Below are 14,285 nucleotides of genomic sequence, written 5' to 3' on the forward strand. Positions count from 1 at the left end.
CCTTTTTTTTTTTTACATGCTTTTCCTTTATATTATTGCCAGAATAAATTATGGTCAAGTTCACTACATTTTTCTATTTCATTAAATTGGTCAGACATATATTTATTGAATGCCTCTCGGAGTTTTCTTCTAAAAGAAGTTTTACTTTCTTTATAAATGAAAAAAAACTGTTAGATTTTCTAGGTTTACCTTCACTTATCCATATTTGTCTTTTAATTTTCACTATATTGTGCATTTCTGCTAGTTAATTGGACCAATATGGTTTTAGATAACTTTTGTATTTTGTTACATGTAAAGTAGATTTCGATGATTGTAGAATAGCAGAAACAATATCTCTGCTAAACTGATCTATATCTTCTTTAGACACTTGTTCTTTAGGAAATTTTATTGATTTGAGATTGTTTTCCAACTCCAGCTTATAATTGCTAATATTACCGTTCTTAAGAGCCTTTTTCAAGTTATGTTTTACAAAGTTAGATGTGTTACAATGAGATGACAACAATGAAACTTTTATAGAACATACAATCGGCCTGTGCTCAGACACATTCATAGCTTCGTCATCTAATACTTCACATGAATCAACAAGGTCAATCGTATTTGATTGGACGAGATCGTGGTCAATACACGTGCAATTACCGGTCTGGGGCCAATATGTAGAAACAGGTCCCTTGCAATTTAACTGTACATTGGTAGACAGTAAGTTCGTTCGGTCTAAAAATAACTGAAAAATTCGAGATCGTTCGTCATCTTTAAATTGGTAGCGAGGATCCTTAATCTTCACATTCAAATCACCTATAATTATGATTGGTCCTCGTTCCGAATAAACAGAGACAAGCGATTCTAATAGCTCTACATGGTTAATGAACATTTCAATTGGTCTCGAAGAGACTAGCATGTCAGTACATCGTATATATATGGTAAAACTGACGTTTGGATAAATACAGTCTACAGTTCCTACCTGCTAGGGATAAGAGACCATACAACACAATCGTCCACTTCACTGCCGCCATATTTATACAGTTCTTACGTCGGCAATACATTCCTATTTAGCTGTTTGGAATGTAGCTTGTGTTAAACGAGCCGATTTATTCTTCCTGGATCAGGTACAGTAAATTGATGGGTGTGTGTGTGAATACGAAGACCGAAACTGGCAAACACGGAAAATTGTACTTTACTGCTACTCTCTTTACACTCTTAACAATCAATACATTAAGGTAGACCGATCCTTCGGGTTTCCTCTGATAGATCTCCTTAATTTTATTTTTATTTCAATGTTAATTATGCTCTTATCAGAAAAATCACATAAAAAAACATATGTCACCACGTTCGTTTTACTACCAAGGGCCACATAAAGATACGTATTAATACATAGCTGAACCATATGTTTAAGGATTTTGGTAGATTTTATCTTTCCCCGATAATATTCACCTCAAGCATAAACAGAAGTTTATATCCTATTTATATCATCAGTATGAGCAATATCATTCATAATTATCAAAAAAAGAGGAGATTCTTTGGGTGGTTAACAAAATATGGCTATTTTTATACCAAAAACCTGTTATTTTTAGTAAAAAATTGATTTAAAAAAATACACGTTTATTTTTTTCCTGAAAAAGTGAACAGAAAAATTACCCCCTTTTTTTTGCTTAAATAAAAATTTCATATATATATGCTTTAAGAGAAAAAAATAAAAATAACACCTCACCATATTACTTTTCACACTATGGCCGTTTACTTTGCTGGTACCCCAAAACTTTTGCTTCAAGTATGGCTCAAATTACCAAATTAGAGCAGTTATTTTGGAATCTGAGATTGATGAATTTTTTTGTTAAATCTTTACCATTTTCTTTCATAAATTATATTCTAATCTATGTTACTGGTGCTTACGTTTTTCCTAAAAGAATTTTATTTGTTTGATTTCCCAAACGCAATTAACATTGTCCGGATATTTTCCTCTTTTCCGGATGAAAATTAGAACATTACACTAACGGTCCTTCAGACGCTTGCTTCTAATACGCCATGTCAAACGAAGCGTATCGGTGATACAGAATGCCAGAACATGCACAATATGAGCTTCATTTGCAGCGCTAAACAATGTTGCTCGAGTGTCGAGTGTCGAGCGTTCCAACCTATGCGATAATGTAATTTGAATGAAGGCAAAGCCTTAGAAGAGCGCAGCTATGACAGTAATCACTCACCGTAACATGTATATACTACCACATTTTCAGATTTTAGACTTTTTTTAGGGGGGGGGGGGGGGGGGGGGGGGGGTAATTTAAAAGAATGACACACAAAAAATGCTACAAACTAGGCCAAAATATAATAGGTGATTATACCCCTCGTTTTAAAAAATCTAAATCTAAACATGTAAACACATTGTAACATAACTATGTGTCAACGGGGTCGTATAACGCAAAACCCAAGACAAGTTTGGTTATTATTGGTTGATTGATTTCTTCCCAGAGAGAGAAAAAACCTAAAAGTAAAACGGACAATGATTAAACAATGAAACCGACCATAACACGACTGACACACACCAAATTGATTCACGCCTCTCACTCCGCAAACACACACACACATACGACTTACCAGGCCTCCCACCTGCGGTATCCAGTTCCCGTTGCAGGGGTATAGGAAATCTGTGACTCTAGATCTATATATGTGTGAATTATAGAGAGCTATATATGAACGTGCTCTAGCGAGCACGGTCCGATCTAGAGTGCTAGAACGAGCGGTGGCGGCGTTAATTGGGGTGGAAATTGGCGGGAGGGTCCGTGGGTCGCATGCAGGAGTGAGGTGGTCAGTGAGCCGTCAATGTCAGAGGTCTTGTCACATATTTATATACATACATAACATGGACAGCACATATAACACGTGACGTAAATTAAAGACGACTACCACTCACGGGTACTATACCCGTCCTACTAACTACTCCACATGTGTATAGAACATGAACACGGGTTACATATGTATTACATATAAACATATATACATGAAAGTATATATGAAAATTCCTTAGACAGTATGTCTACAGAAAATTGAAATCCCACAGCCCAAGTCATTTTTCCATAGACCCATTTTGTAAACATATTGTTGAAAAGTAGCATTACTGTCACGCAAACGCTTGCATCATCCAGTAATAACACGCTATTATGGGTTAAAAACCTCTATTTTAAGCTCTGATTTCATATCATCATTTGTCAGAAAATGTTGGAATGTTGTTTACATGAATTGTAATGTATGTCAGGACTCAAACTTTTCATAGCCATTGGGGCCAACACCAAGAAATTTTACATAGACCGACTAGGTTTTCTATAGCCTCTGGCCATCGGACCACCTTTACTTTCGAACACTTAAATAGACAGAATTGTTTATTGTTTGTCCTGATGTGAATTTCATTGTCTTTACTTTGCATTGTTGGATTCCAAACGATCGTGCACTTAATAATGGCATCAGTATTCTACTGCCATATCTCTTTGCTACTAACAACGTAAAAGGGCAGACGATACAACAATATTTTCATGATATATATAACAGGAAAGCGAATTTAGTGCCTCCACAAGGGGTTAAACCCGCGACCCTCTGCTTACTGCTCCGTCCCTCTACCGACTGACTTAACGGAAATTCCCTCACCTGAAATCACTATGTACCCTATTTACAATTAAAACCTGCCTCACTATTCCTCACTTTTCAAAAGTGTTCGCCCCGAACACACATTAACCCAGGTTTTATCCCCAACGAAGCCTCTCATTTTCATATAGCTTGCACTTGGAGTGGTCAACCGATGTAACAGAAAAGGAAGTAGTTTGCCTCCACCGTCATCGAACCGCGACCCCAGGCTTTACTCACCGGGTTCAATCGAACTGACCGGGCGCCGGTGCTTACACCTGGGCATCGATGAATTTTACACCCGGGCAACGATAATTTCTATAGAAAATGAACGCCGAAGACGGGATCGGAAGAACGGTTGGGATATATTTTCTCTTTTTTTAATGTGATAATGATGTCCTTCAAGCAAAATAACCCGACCACGGAACAAAATGATAACTTGGCTATAACTTGCAAGGATAACTGACAGGAAAAACACCTCTCATTTATTGCTAATTCGCCCACATTGTAGGCGGGTATGACCAAATTATGCCGCAATCCACGAGTTATGCAACATATACAGCAAAATCCGCGATCGAAATGACTGTAAATCTCACAGTTTATCGGTTATATATATTTTGATATTGTCAAGTCTTATTGGATTGATTGGTAATAGTTAAATAGGAAAAATAAACATTTCCGTATTTTACACCTGTGGCAACGAAGACGCTCTTGAGCTTTACACCCGGGCGCCGCAATTTGCTGACATGGTAGTGATGTAGAAATTACCAGAGTTGGCCTTTTGATGGTTTTTGTTTATGTATTTTTTGCATTTATGTAACTCGTTACAATTCATTCACGGACATGGCTCTTTAAAGGGTCCGAAATTGTGCTTGTCAATCCGTCAACCGTTTTTGTTATGATCTATTTATAAAACTGTTCGAACCTCGTAGAGAGCTCCCCATGGAGTGAAATCTCCAGCCTAGACCGATCACAAGAAACGTGTTTTATAAGAGCGAAGCTCTTCGAGCAGGGAAGCTGCCCCAGCGAAGCTCTTTACCGTTAACGTGCACGTATGTACAGTATTCTAGCCCAGCTTCGCATAACGTCGTACGGGATGATACAGTCTGAAAATGTTCTGCCGGAAATGAGCGTGTGCAACCCCTCCAGTTGTCTGCAGAAGCTGTATAAAAAGTCGAACGTTACGTAAATCCAGTTGTTGTGTTCATAATTCTGACTAATTATTTTTGTAAAAAATATCTGTTATAGTGTGCGAATAAATGTAGCTCGAGTTATGGTTTCGACGACGGAACAGTTACTGGGAACATTCGGCATATGTCCGATGATTGCCGAAAATGTACCGAGATGTTGCACCCTCCATGTCGTTCCTAAGCAACGTGGTTGCTATATAAATCTAGCCAATCAGATTGCGAGGTCGATTGTCCGCCATGACCTCCGTCAACTTGTCGGACCTCAGTTGAGCACCGCGAGAATACATATGTAAACAGAAAATGGTGAAAACGTGCTTGTGGCAACAGTTACGGCCGATACCCTGATAGATTGGAGGGCGGTGTTGTATATTCTACAATTCATGGAACCTAAAACGTAAGTTAAAGCGACATAAAAATGAGCTGGAGGTGGCTGAAGGCGTACAAAACCATGTCAAAACGAAAGTAGAAGCAACAAGGTAATGTCACCGTTGTGTACTGTACAGTAAGACTAGTGTAACGAAGTAAATGCATGTATTTACTGCGAAAGTTTGGAATCTTGTCTTCATGTATTAAGTCATCAACAGTGTACTTTCACTTTCTCGTGGCAAGGTTTGCCTAACGTTATACTGCAGTCTGATATGTATGTCTGGTGTAGTGTTAGGGCCAGAGGAAACTCGGGCTATCTGATACCATTTGAAACACACTCATCATGTATGCATGCTTTTATTACTGTTAACGTATACCACAGGGGCATGTCTAGCCCTATTTAAAACAAAAATAGCCAGATATACCTATATGAAGACTTTATATATAAGTATTTCTGGCTATTTTTAAAATATATGACGAGACTTGTCTATGTGGTTATATCAAATTCATTAGCTATTAATTTTCAATGGTGCCCAATACCAGTTTTAATTAAAAGATGATAATCTCTCAAATCTTACTGTGTTTCTAATTCTACTATAGAACACAGTAAATACATAAGGTTGGTAGAGACATTAAGTTTACATTGTAGTTACCAGCTATGTTACTGTTACCAACAATATCAATGTTGCAAAATTACATCTGATTCACACTTAACCTTATTTTCCCCTCACAGATTACTAAATGTACTGCCACATGAAATGTGTATATTAGTGGAATGCCTCCATTTGGCACTAATATTTGGGATATCTAATGATAATGTGATATTTTTAAATGAAATACTTTCCTGTTGATTATCATATTGGCATTGAGTGAAAATGAAAATATTCTATAACTAAATATTTAATAAACCACATTTGAATCTATAAACCAGTCAAACATAATGATGTGACAGCTTGACTAATTGTATGCATTTGATTTTCCTTCCTCTATAATAAACATCGGTAACTACTATATAATACAAGTGAAATTTTGAAACTGTCTATTCTAATCCCTGAGTGTTATTAATCCATGACCTTATCCACCATCAGTAAACATATCTTATCCGACCCCACCCCCTGAGTATTCTAACATCCATGACCTTGCCTGATATGAATCCTGAGCTTTCTAATTTACCAATTAAAATACATGTAAAATGTATGTATATATGTTTTCTATTTTCTTGTCTATAAAGTAAACAGCAAGCATGTCAAAAGACTTCATGTATAGGGTGGGAATAGCACATACATAGACTATATACATCCTATTTGTTGAGATAGTGTAAAGCATACTCCGGACATGTAGAAAAATGAAAGCTTTAGCTTAAGAGTGTTGTCATTAAATGAAAAATATGAAGAAAAAAAACATTTGTAACTATTGTATTTTTTCAGATACATATTTGGAAGTTTTGTCAGCAGCAGCTGAAATAAAGAGGCTAGAACAACAACTACATAGATATGAGCTGCTGAATTTGCACCATGAACAACAAAATACTATATCTTTCTCAAGTGTTATATTGATAGTGAAATTAAGCAGAAATAAAATCGATTGACATCCTGAATTGTAACTGTTGTCTAGATTTTTTATCCATCCTGGATCCACTTCTGGTTATAACTAGACATAACATTGTTAGACCTGTACTGTACTGTACTGCACTTTATAGTTTTAATTACTATACAGGTTTGGGTAATACATATTTTAAATTACTCATTTAAGCTCACTGATTATTCTACTTTGTATCAAGGCTAATAAGGGGAAAATAATCAAAGACAATTAACAGTCCAGTATCTTGGTTATAGCTCTGTCTACATTGGAACTTAACAATTGTTCCTCTAATCAACCACGGGGACATGCCTTGTCTTATATTAAAAAATAGCTAGAAATACCTATATAAATTAACATATAGCTATTTCTGGCTACTAAATGTATTTATTTTCAAATATAAGACTAGACATGCCCCTGTGAATCAAGTTTACATGTTCACCATTGGTGTTGAAGTGATGCAATTTTATGTTTATCATTACATGATCATTACATGGTGATTTTTCTCAAAGACTGAGAAAGCACATCTGTACAGATATGTATAAAAACTGGATTTTCTGGGAAGATTTAAAAAAAAATTAAAAGTGGTTCAAAACACATCAATTTCTATATTCCACATACAGGACACATACGCTATTCAATAATGGATGGGCTACACTTTCTGAAGTGAAAGCAGCAATTTATTTGGACATTCACATAAAAGTATGGTTGAAAGGAAGCAATGGAAATAATTGGCATGTATTCAATGTCATGCTTTGATCCTTCAACTACATGGGGCCATATACCTACAGTTGAACTGCTGTTAGAAAACTCTCATTTTAAGTATATACAGAGATATATATCTGGTATATAAACACATTATATGCAATAAATCATTCATATGTCTCTGGTAATGATCGCACATACTGTACTATGCAAAATCAAGGGCGACAACAATTCCAAATGGTCAACCCCAAACAGAAAGTAAAAAAGGAAAATGTTGGGTTTTGAAAGTCAGCACAAAGCAAAGGAGATAACCAATTCACAAACATTCCTGCAAATTCAAAAAATCCTTTGCATGTTGATATTGACCATACATACTACAAAGCATTTCACAAGTTTCTGAGAAATAGCATCTTCAGAAGTCTCTTTGGTTTCCGGTTATTATTACTTTCTCGTTATTAAACGGCGAAACGTTTATCACTATATTTTTATGTTATACATTGGCATACTAGCTAGCTTCGCTCTTTTCAGGCATTGCCTGTTTCATATTAGGCCTACAGTTAATTAAATACAGTATTTATAATATATCCAGAACATGAGTAAAAAGGCACTTAACATCTACATCAAATTCACGGGTTTTAGGTTTTTTAAAAATTGTCGAATGTCAACGTAAATTTCGTGAGAGTTTATAGAGAGCGCAGCTCGAACGGGCGCAGCTCGAACGGGCGAAGCCCGTTCGCGTAACGAACTTAATGGTAGACTGCGCAAGACTGTATTCAAAGTCACATTCTCGGGAGATTACAAAATATCAAGATTTTAAAAATATGCAAATGTTCGACTTCACACTAGTTAGAATTTGTTAATGTAATTTATCACGAACAAGTTCTTAATTTTTTATATTCAAAAAGTAACGGTATAATTTTCAACGAAAATATTTCCGGTGTTTTACGAGTGCAGCTCCGGTCCGTTCGAGTTGCATACAAGTTTTACCAAATATAGCACATAAAATAAAGAGGACTTCCGATTTTTTTTTTTTGTCGTCTGCTGCTCATCTGCGAGATCTGCTGTCCCGTCACCTTGTCATCGCTTAATCAGTCTATTTTAAGACTTATTCTACGATTAGTTTTTGTAGTAAGTTATCTAAATCATAATTCGTGTTGATATATACTTTATTACAAACCAGTGTACAGATCTGTTGGCAATATAGTCATTTTGTAACGTGGGATTTACTATTCTAGTACACTAGATTATGTGTGCTTGTTTCTCGAATTCCATGGGCACCGGGATTGCTGCGCTCTCACATAGGCCATGCCTAAAATTGTATTATAGATCTTTTATACCATCAATGCATGTTGCAAGTTTTGTGTTTACTGTCATAACACCACACCGTATTCCTGGTACAAGTCACTTCATTATACGTCGATCATGGTCATACAAACGTTTAGCATAGTAGGACAGTATTGCTATAGTATACAAACATGTGAGTGACTTCCGTTATAAAAATTGACCTACAGTATGGACAAAAGCGACAATTAGCGACTAGTAAAATACATACATGACCATTTACGTCACATTCGTTTCCTCCTTTTTATGATCTGTGTCTACCCGCGGTTGGAATATGGTTGACTACCTCGCATTCTGAATAACAATATATCACATGTAAAGTGCGCAAGGCCGAACTTACGTTCCCCTAACAATATACAATCTGACAGATGGAGTACATACTGAAGTAATTGTTGGTTGCCGCAAAGTGCACATGCTTTTAGAGCATCGGCCAAAGTCCCCAACTCCACTATGCGTCGGCCCGTGCGCCATGAAGTGTCCTCTTGTTCTGCATTGCCATAAATTGGAGATGTGCTAACCTCTTCCTGACTTGATATAAATTGTCTCCGCCGAGACTGTAACTAACGTTATATGGTCGTCACACATTGGCACATTATGTGATACATCGGCGCTGTCCTTGTTTTCAAAGGACCATCTTTAATTTATGTTCTCACTTCATTGAAAGTATAAGCCTTACCTAGTCTTTTAGTTTTACAAAACTGACCCCTTTACCTCTTGACCGCAACGTGCTGTAGGCCTAAACATTTATCTCCCAGCTGACTTGAAAATTAAACCAGATGTAACTATTCGTGAATATAATCAAGGGCCCGGATCGCCGGACGCCGGATCGCCGGACTCATGTCTGTGACGTCACAGAAGGGTCGGTCTACCTTAAGTAAAGTTGAATAGACTAATAAGTACAACTTGTATATCATTATGGTGTAGACATCAGTACATAGTTTTTCATTTTTTGTCATACATTAAGAACAGCGTCAAAATATGCCACATTATATTCCCGGCTCTGCAGTAAAGAATTACATGTATGATTAGCAGATTATTATCATAGTGTATGTAAGGTATCTCAAGTCAAGATTCTTTTAGTCATACGTTGTTTGTAGACATGTTAGCTGACCACTTCCGTTGTGATTAATGAACCGATTTATTCTTCCGGGATTAAAAACGGACATTATTGATTGGTATTAACAATCATTGAATAAAATCTAAAAATACTTCTGCTTAATTCTGTTTATTTTATTTTTTTTAAATTGTGATGAGATAATCCATACGTATTTTGCACCAATTCACACTGTAATTGGGCCCAATGATATATTTGTTCAAAGGGGAACTGGTCATGGATCCCAGCTTAATACACCACCATTGAGACAATACAACCTTAACCTCATTCTGTAATGACCTGGCGATAATACATCACACAAGCCTTTTAAGGCTTACATCGATGTCATACTGTAATTACTGTGATTAAGAGGACATGAACCGCCACTGCGGCCCAACTATCACAAGCTAGCTAAACCAGCTAAAGTTAAAGTGGACACAACCCCATCAATGCATCCCGCCACCCAAATTGGAACCACTAAAGCGAAACCAATCCATTATATGGTAATAAACCGCCAGACCAACATCATCAACTTACGTGGTAATAAACAACCATTCCGGCGCAAATTCCATTATGTGGTAATAAACCAAAACTTCTACCTCATCCCCTGGTGTGGTAATAACAACCATTCCGACGACATGTCCGTAGGTGGTATTAAACCACCTCTCCGACGCCACCCCCTTACGTGGTTATCAACAACCATTCCGACACCATCCCCCTGATGTGGTAATCAACAACCATTTTGACGCAAATTCCATTATGTGGTAATAAATAACCTTTCCGACTCCATCCTCTTTGGTTGGTTTGAGCCAAACTTCACGTTCTAATATTCAAGTGGTAATAAACCGCAACTCCGACACGACCCCGATAAAGAGTTAATACACCGCCAATCAGACGATATCGCCTAAATTGATTTCAATTCGTCCCGTAAACCATCTCTCCGACGCCATCCTCTTTTGTTGTCCTGAACCTTCATTGAGAAAACAATGTACATAGACACCCCCTAACGTGGTAATAAACCGCTCCTCTGACGCCACCCCTAAAGTGGTAATAAACCGCTCCTCTGACGCCGACCCCTAAGGTGGTAATAAACCGCTCCTCTGACGTCACCCCTAAAGTGGTAATAAACCGTTCCTCTGACGCCACCCCTAACGTGGTAATAAACCGCTCCTCTGACGCCACCCCTAACGTGCTAATAAACCGCTCCTCTGACGCCAACCCTAACGTGGTAATAAACCGCTCCTCTGACGCCACCCCTTATGTGGTAATAAACCGCTCCTCTGACGCCACCCTAACGTGGTAATAAACCGCTCCATTGACGCCACCCCTAAAGTGGTAATAAACCGTTCCTCTGACACCACCCCTAACGTGGTAATAAACCGTTCCTCTGACGCCACCCCTAACGTGCTAATAAACCGCTCCTCTGACGCCAACACTAACGTGGTAATAAACCGCTCCTCTGACGCCACCCCTTATGTGGTAATAAACCGCTCCTCTGACCTCATCCCTAAATTGGTAATAAATCGCCACTCTGACGCCACCCCTTATGTGGTAATAAACCGCTCCTCTGACGCCACCCCTAAAGTGTTAATAAACCGCTCCTCTGACGCCACCCCTAAAGTGGTAATAAACCGCTCCTCTGACGCCACCCCTAACGTGGTAATAAACCGCTCCTGTGGTGACACCCCTAAAGTGGTAATAAACCGCTCCTCTGGCGCCACCCATTATGTGGTAATAAATCGCTCCTCTGACGCCACCCCTAACGTGGTAATAAACCGCTCCTCTGGCGCCACCCCTTATGTGGTAATAAACCGCTCCTCTGACGCAACCCTAAAGTGGTAATTAACCGCCACTCTGACGCCACCCCTAAAGTGGTAATAAACCGCTCCTTTGACGCCACCCCTAAAGTGGTAATAAACCGCTCCTCTGACGTCACCCCTAAAGTGGTAATAAACCGCTCCTCTGACGCCAACCCTAAAGTGATAATAAACCGCTCCCCTGCCGCCACCCCTAAAGTGGTAATAAACCCCTCCTCTGACGCCAACCCTTAAGTGGTAATAAACCGCTCCTCTGACGCCACCCCTTAAGTGGTAATAAACCCCTCCTCTGACGCCACCCCTAACGTGGTAAGTAAACCGCTCCTTTGACGCCACCCCTAACGTGGTAATAAACCGCTCCTCTGACGCCATCACCTTATGTGGTAATAAACCGCCACTTTGACGCCACCCCTATAATGGTAATAAGCCAGGGCTCAGACCTAATCATGAAGCATCTTCAAAACCCAAGGATTCTGCTTTACAAATGGCTACCTTCTATATAACCCCGTATATGCCAGGGTAAGTTGAAAGGTCTGAATTGCCGTACTAGTTTTTGACATGATATGTTCCAATGATGTGGGCACATGTATGAATCAGAATTGAACCTTCGAACTTCAAAATAGCAATACATTTAAAACAAGTTTAAACGTTCATAATATCTATTAAAGATATCTGCATTCTCTTTTTCCGAAACACACCGCTCATGTGATCATTAACATGTACAAATGTATGTATAAAATAACAGTTGTATACGTAGAAAGAAGGAAAATGTTAATTAAAGAAGTAATTAAGACGCAGTACATCGAATACATTATGGTAAAACTGACGTTTGGATAAATACAGTCTACAGAACCTACCTGCTAGGGAAAAGAGACCATACAACACAATCGCCCACTTCACTGCCGCCATATTTATACAGTTCTTACGTCGGCAATACATTCGTATTTAGCTGTTTGGAATGTAGCTTGTGTTAAACGAGCCGATTTATTCTTCCTGGATCAGGAACTGTAAATTGATCGGTGGTATGTGTGTGTGAATACGAAGGCCGAAACTGGCAAACACGGAAGATTGTACTTTACTGCGACTCTCTTTACACTCTCAACAAACAATACATTTAGTTAGTCAAGTATACATTTGTTAGTTAGTCAGTCGGTCAGTCAATAAGTCAGTTAGTTAGTTAGTGTAACGTACATGTAGTTAGTTAGTCAGTCGGTCGGTCAATAAATCAGTTAGTTAGTTAGTGTAACTTACATGTAGTTAGTTAGTCAGTCGGTCGGTCAGTCGGTCAATAAGTCAGTTAGTTAGTTAGTGTAACTTAGTTAGTTACTTAGTTTGTTACTTACTTAGCTAGTTATGTAATCAGTCAGTCATTGAGTTACCTAGTTATTGTAGTTAGCTAGTTACAATGTAGTTAGTCAGTCAGTCAGTTAAACAGATTTGACCGTGTTATGTTACTTCCGTTTACTGTTTATAGTGAATTAACACTGTATAAGTTATCTAATTGTAACAAATCATTATCTTTAACATGATACATTTTGAATGAAATATCACATAGAAGGCTGAAATCGGTAAGTGTCAACCTATAACAAGTAGTTATATAGTCTTATAAAAGTCCCTGTACACATTTAGCCACTAGTCAATCTCGACAGGGCTGCCGTATAGGACAGCAAACATCAACCAAAGCCAGTCAAAACATATATAAATATATATATATATTGTGTGAGTTAGATAGCGCTACTGAACAATTAAACGTTTATATCGTTCTAGTCATGTGACGAGTTCCTTACAATTTTTATAAGTCAAGTTGCATACAACTATATCATATAGCAACTTGCCCCGATATTTTATTTACAATAGTCGATGACATCACAGGCCCCTAAAACAGGTAACTTATCTCATAAGTGGCCGGTGTTTTGGTTCATTCTCACTTAGCCAGCATTCTGAAATTTTACTGTATTACCTGGCAAACACCTGAGTGAGTTTCAGCTATAGTCTGTTATTTCTTTTCATGAAAGAAAATATGAAAATGACAAGTTGAATATGACTGTATACTGTTTAAATGAATTTATGCAGGCTACTTATCATAAACAAATATTAGATGTTTTCGGTAAATACTTCAACTCTACCCAATTTTATTTAATCTTATTTAATCAACATATATTATGAAACCTAGCTTCATCTCTAGTTTCAAGTTTTAATTGTGCTGTTAATAATATATGTATTAACAAGTGCAATTGTCTTTAATGACTGTAACTTAAATTTATTTATTTATTTATTTTGTATTTTTCCTCTCCAATTACATTTTAGCGCCGAATTAAATACCCACGGAGGTGGTATAGGGTCTCGTGTGTGTGTTCGGGATCGATATTTTATTTATAGCACTCTGACACACTAACATGTGTAACAAGAGGTCGCATTATATATATATAATTGTGATAATTACTAAGAACATTAAGGAATGAAGGAGCACTGCTTGTTAAAAAAATCATTTTAGAATCAATTTACTTTTCTATAAATCTACACATTCTTGTATAAACTTTACGAACATTCCTTGCATTTGTTCTCGACTCGGATAAGTAAATCATG

At 37.7% G+C, this 14,285-nt stretch overlaps 1 protein-coding gene across 3 annotated transcripts in view; it reads right to left on the bottom strand.

The window, feature by feature from the left end:
• LOC117328773 (low-density lipoprotein receptor-related protein 4-like) overlaps positions 1-12,671 on the bottom strand; it is a 56,157-nt gene extending 43,486 nt beyond the window's left edge. For 2 of the 3 annotated variants that reach the window (XM_033886309.1, XM_033886312.1), the window contains exon 1: positions 959-1,065. In XM_033886309.1, coding sequence (XP_033742200.1) covers positions 959-1,040 — 82 coding nt within the window. In that variant the 5' untranslated portion in view covers positions 1,041-1,065. Of the gene's footprint in view, positions 1-958; positions 1,066-12,556 lie in introns of those variants that run through there. The other variant, XM_033886310.1, reaches the window with a different exon arrangement.
• Positions 12,672-14,285: the final 1,614 nt, after the last annotated feature.

Source organism: Pecten maximus, chromosome 6, assembly GCF_902652985.1.
Source record: "Pecten maximus chromosome 6, xPecMax1.1, whole genome shotgun sequence".
NCBI classification, from domain to species: Eukaryota; Metazoa; Mollusca; class Bivalvia; order Pectinida; family Pectinidae; genus Pecten; species Pecten maximus.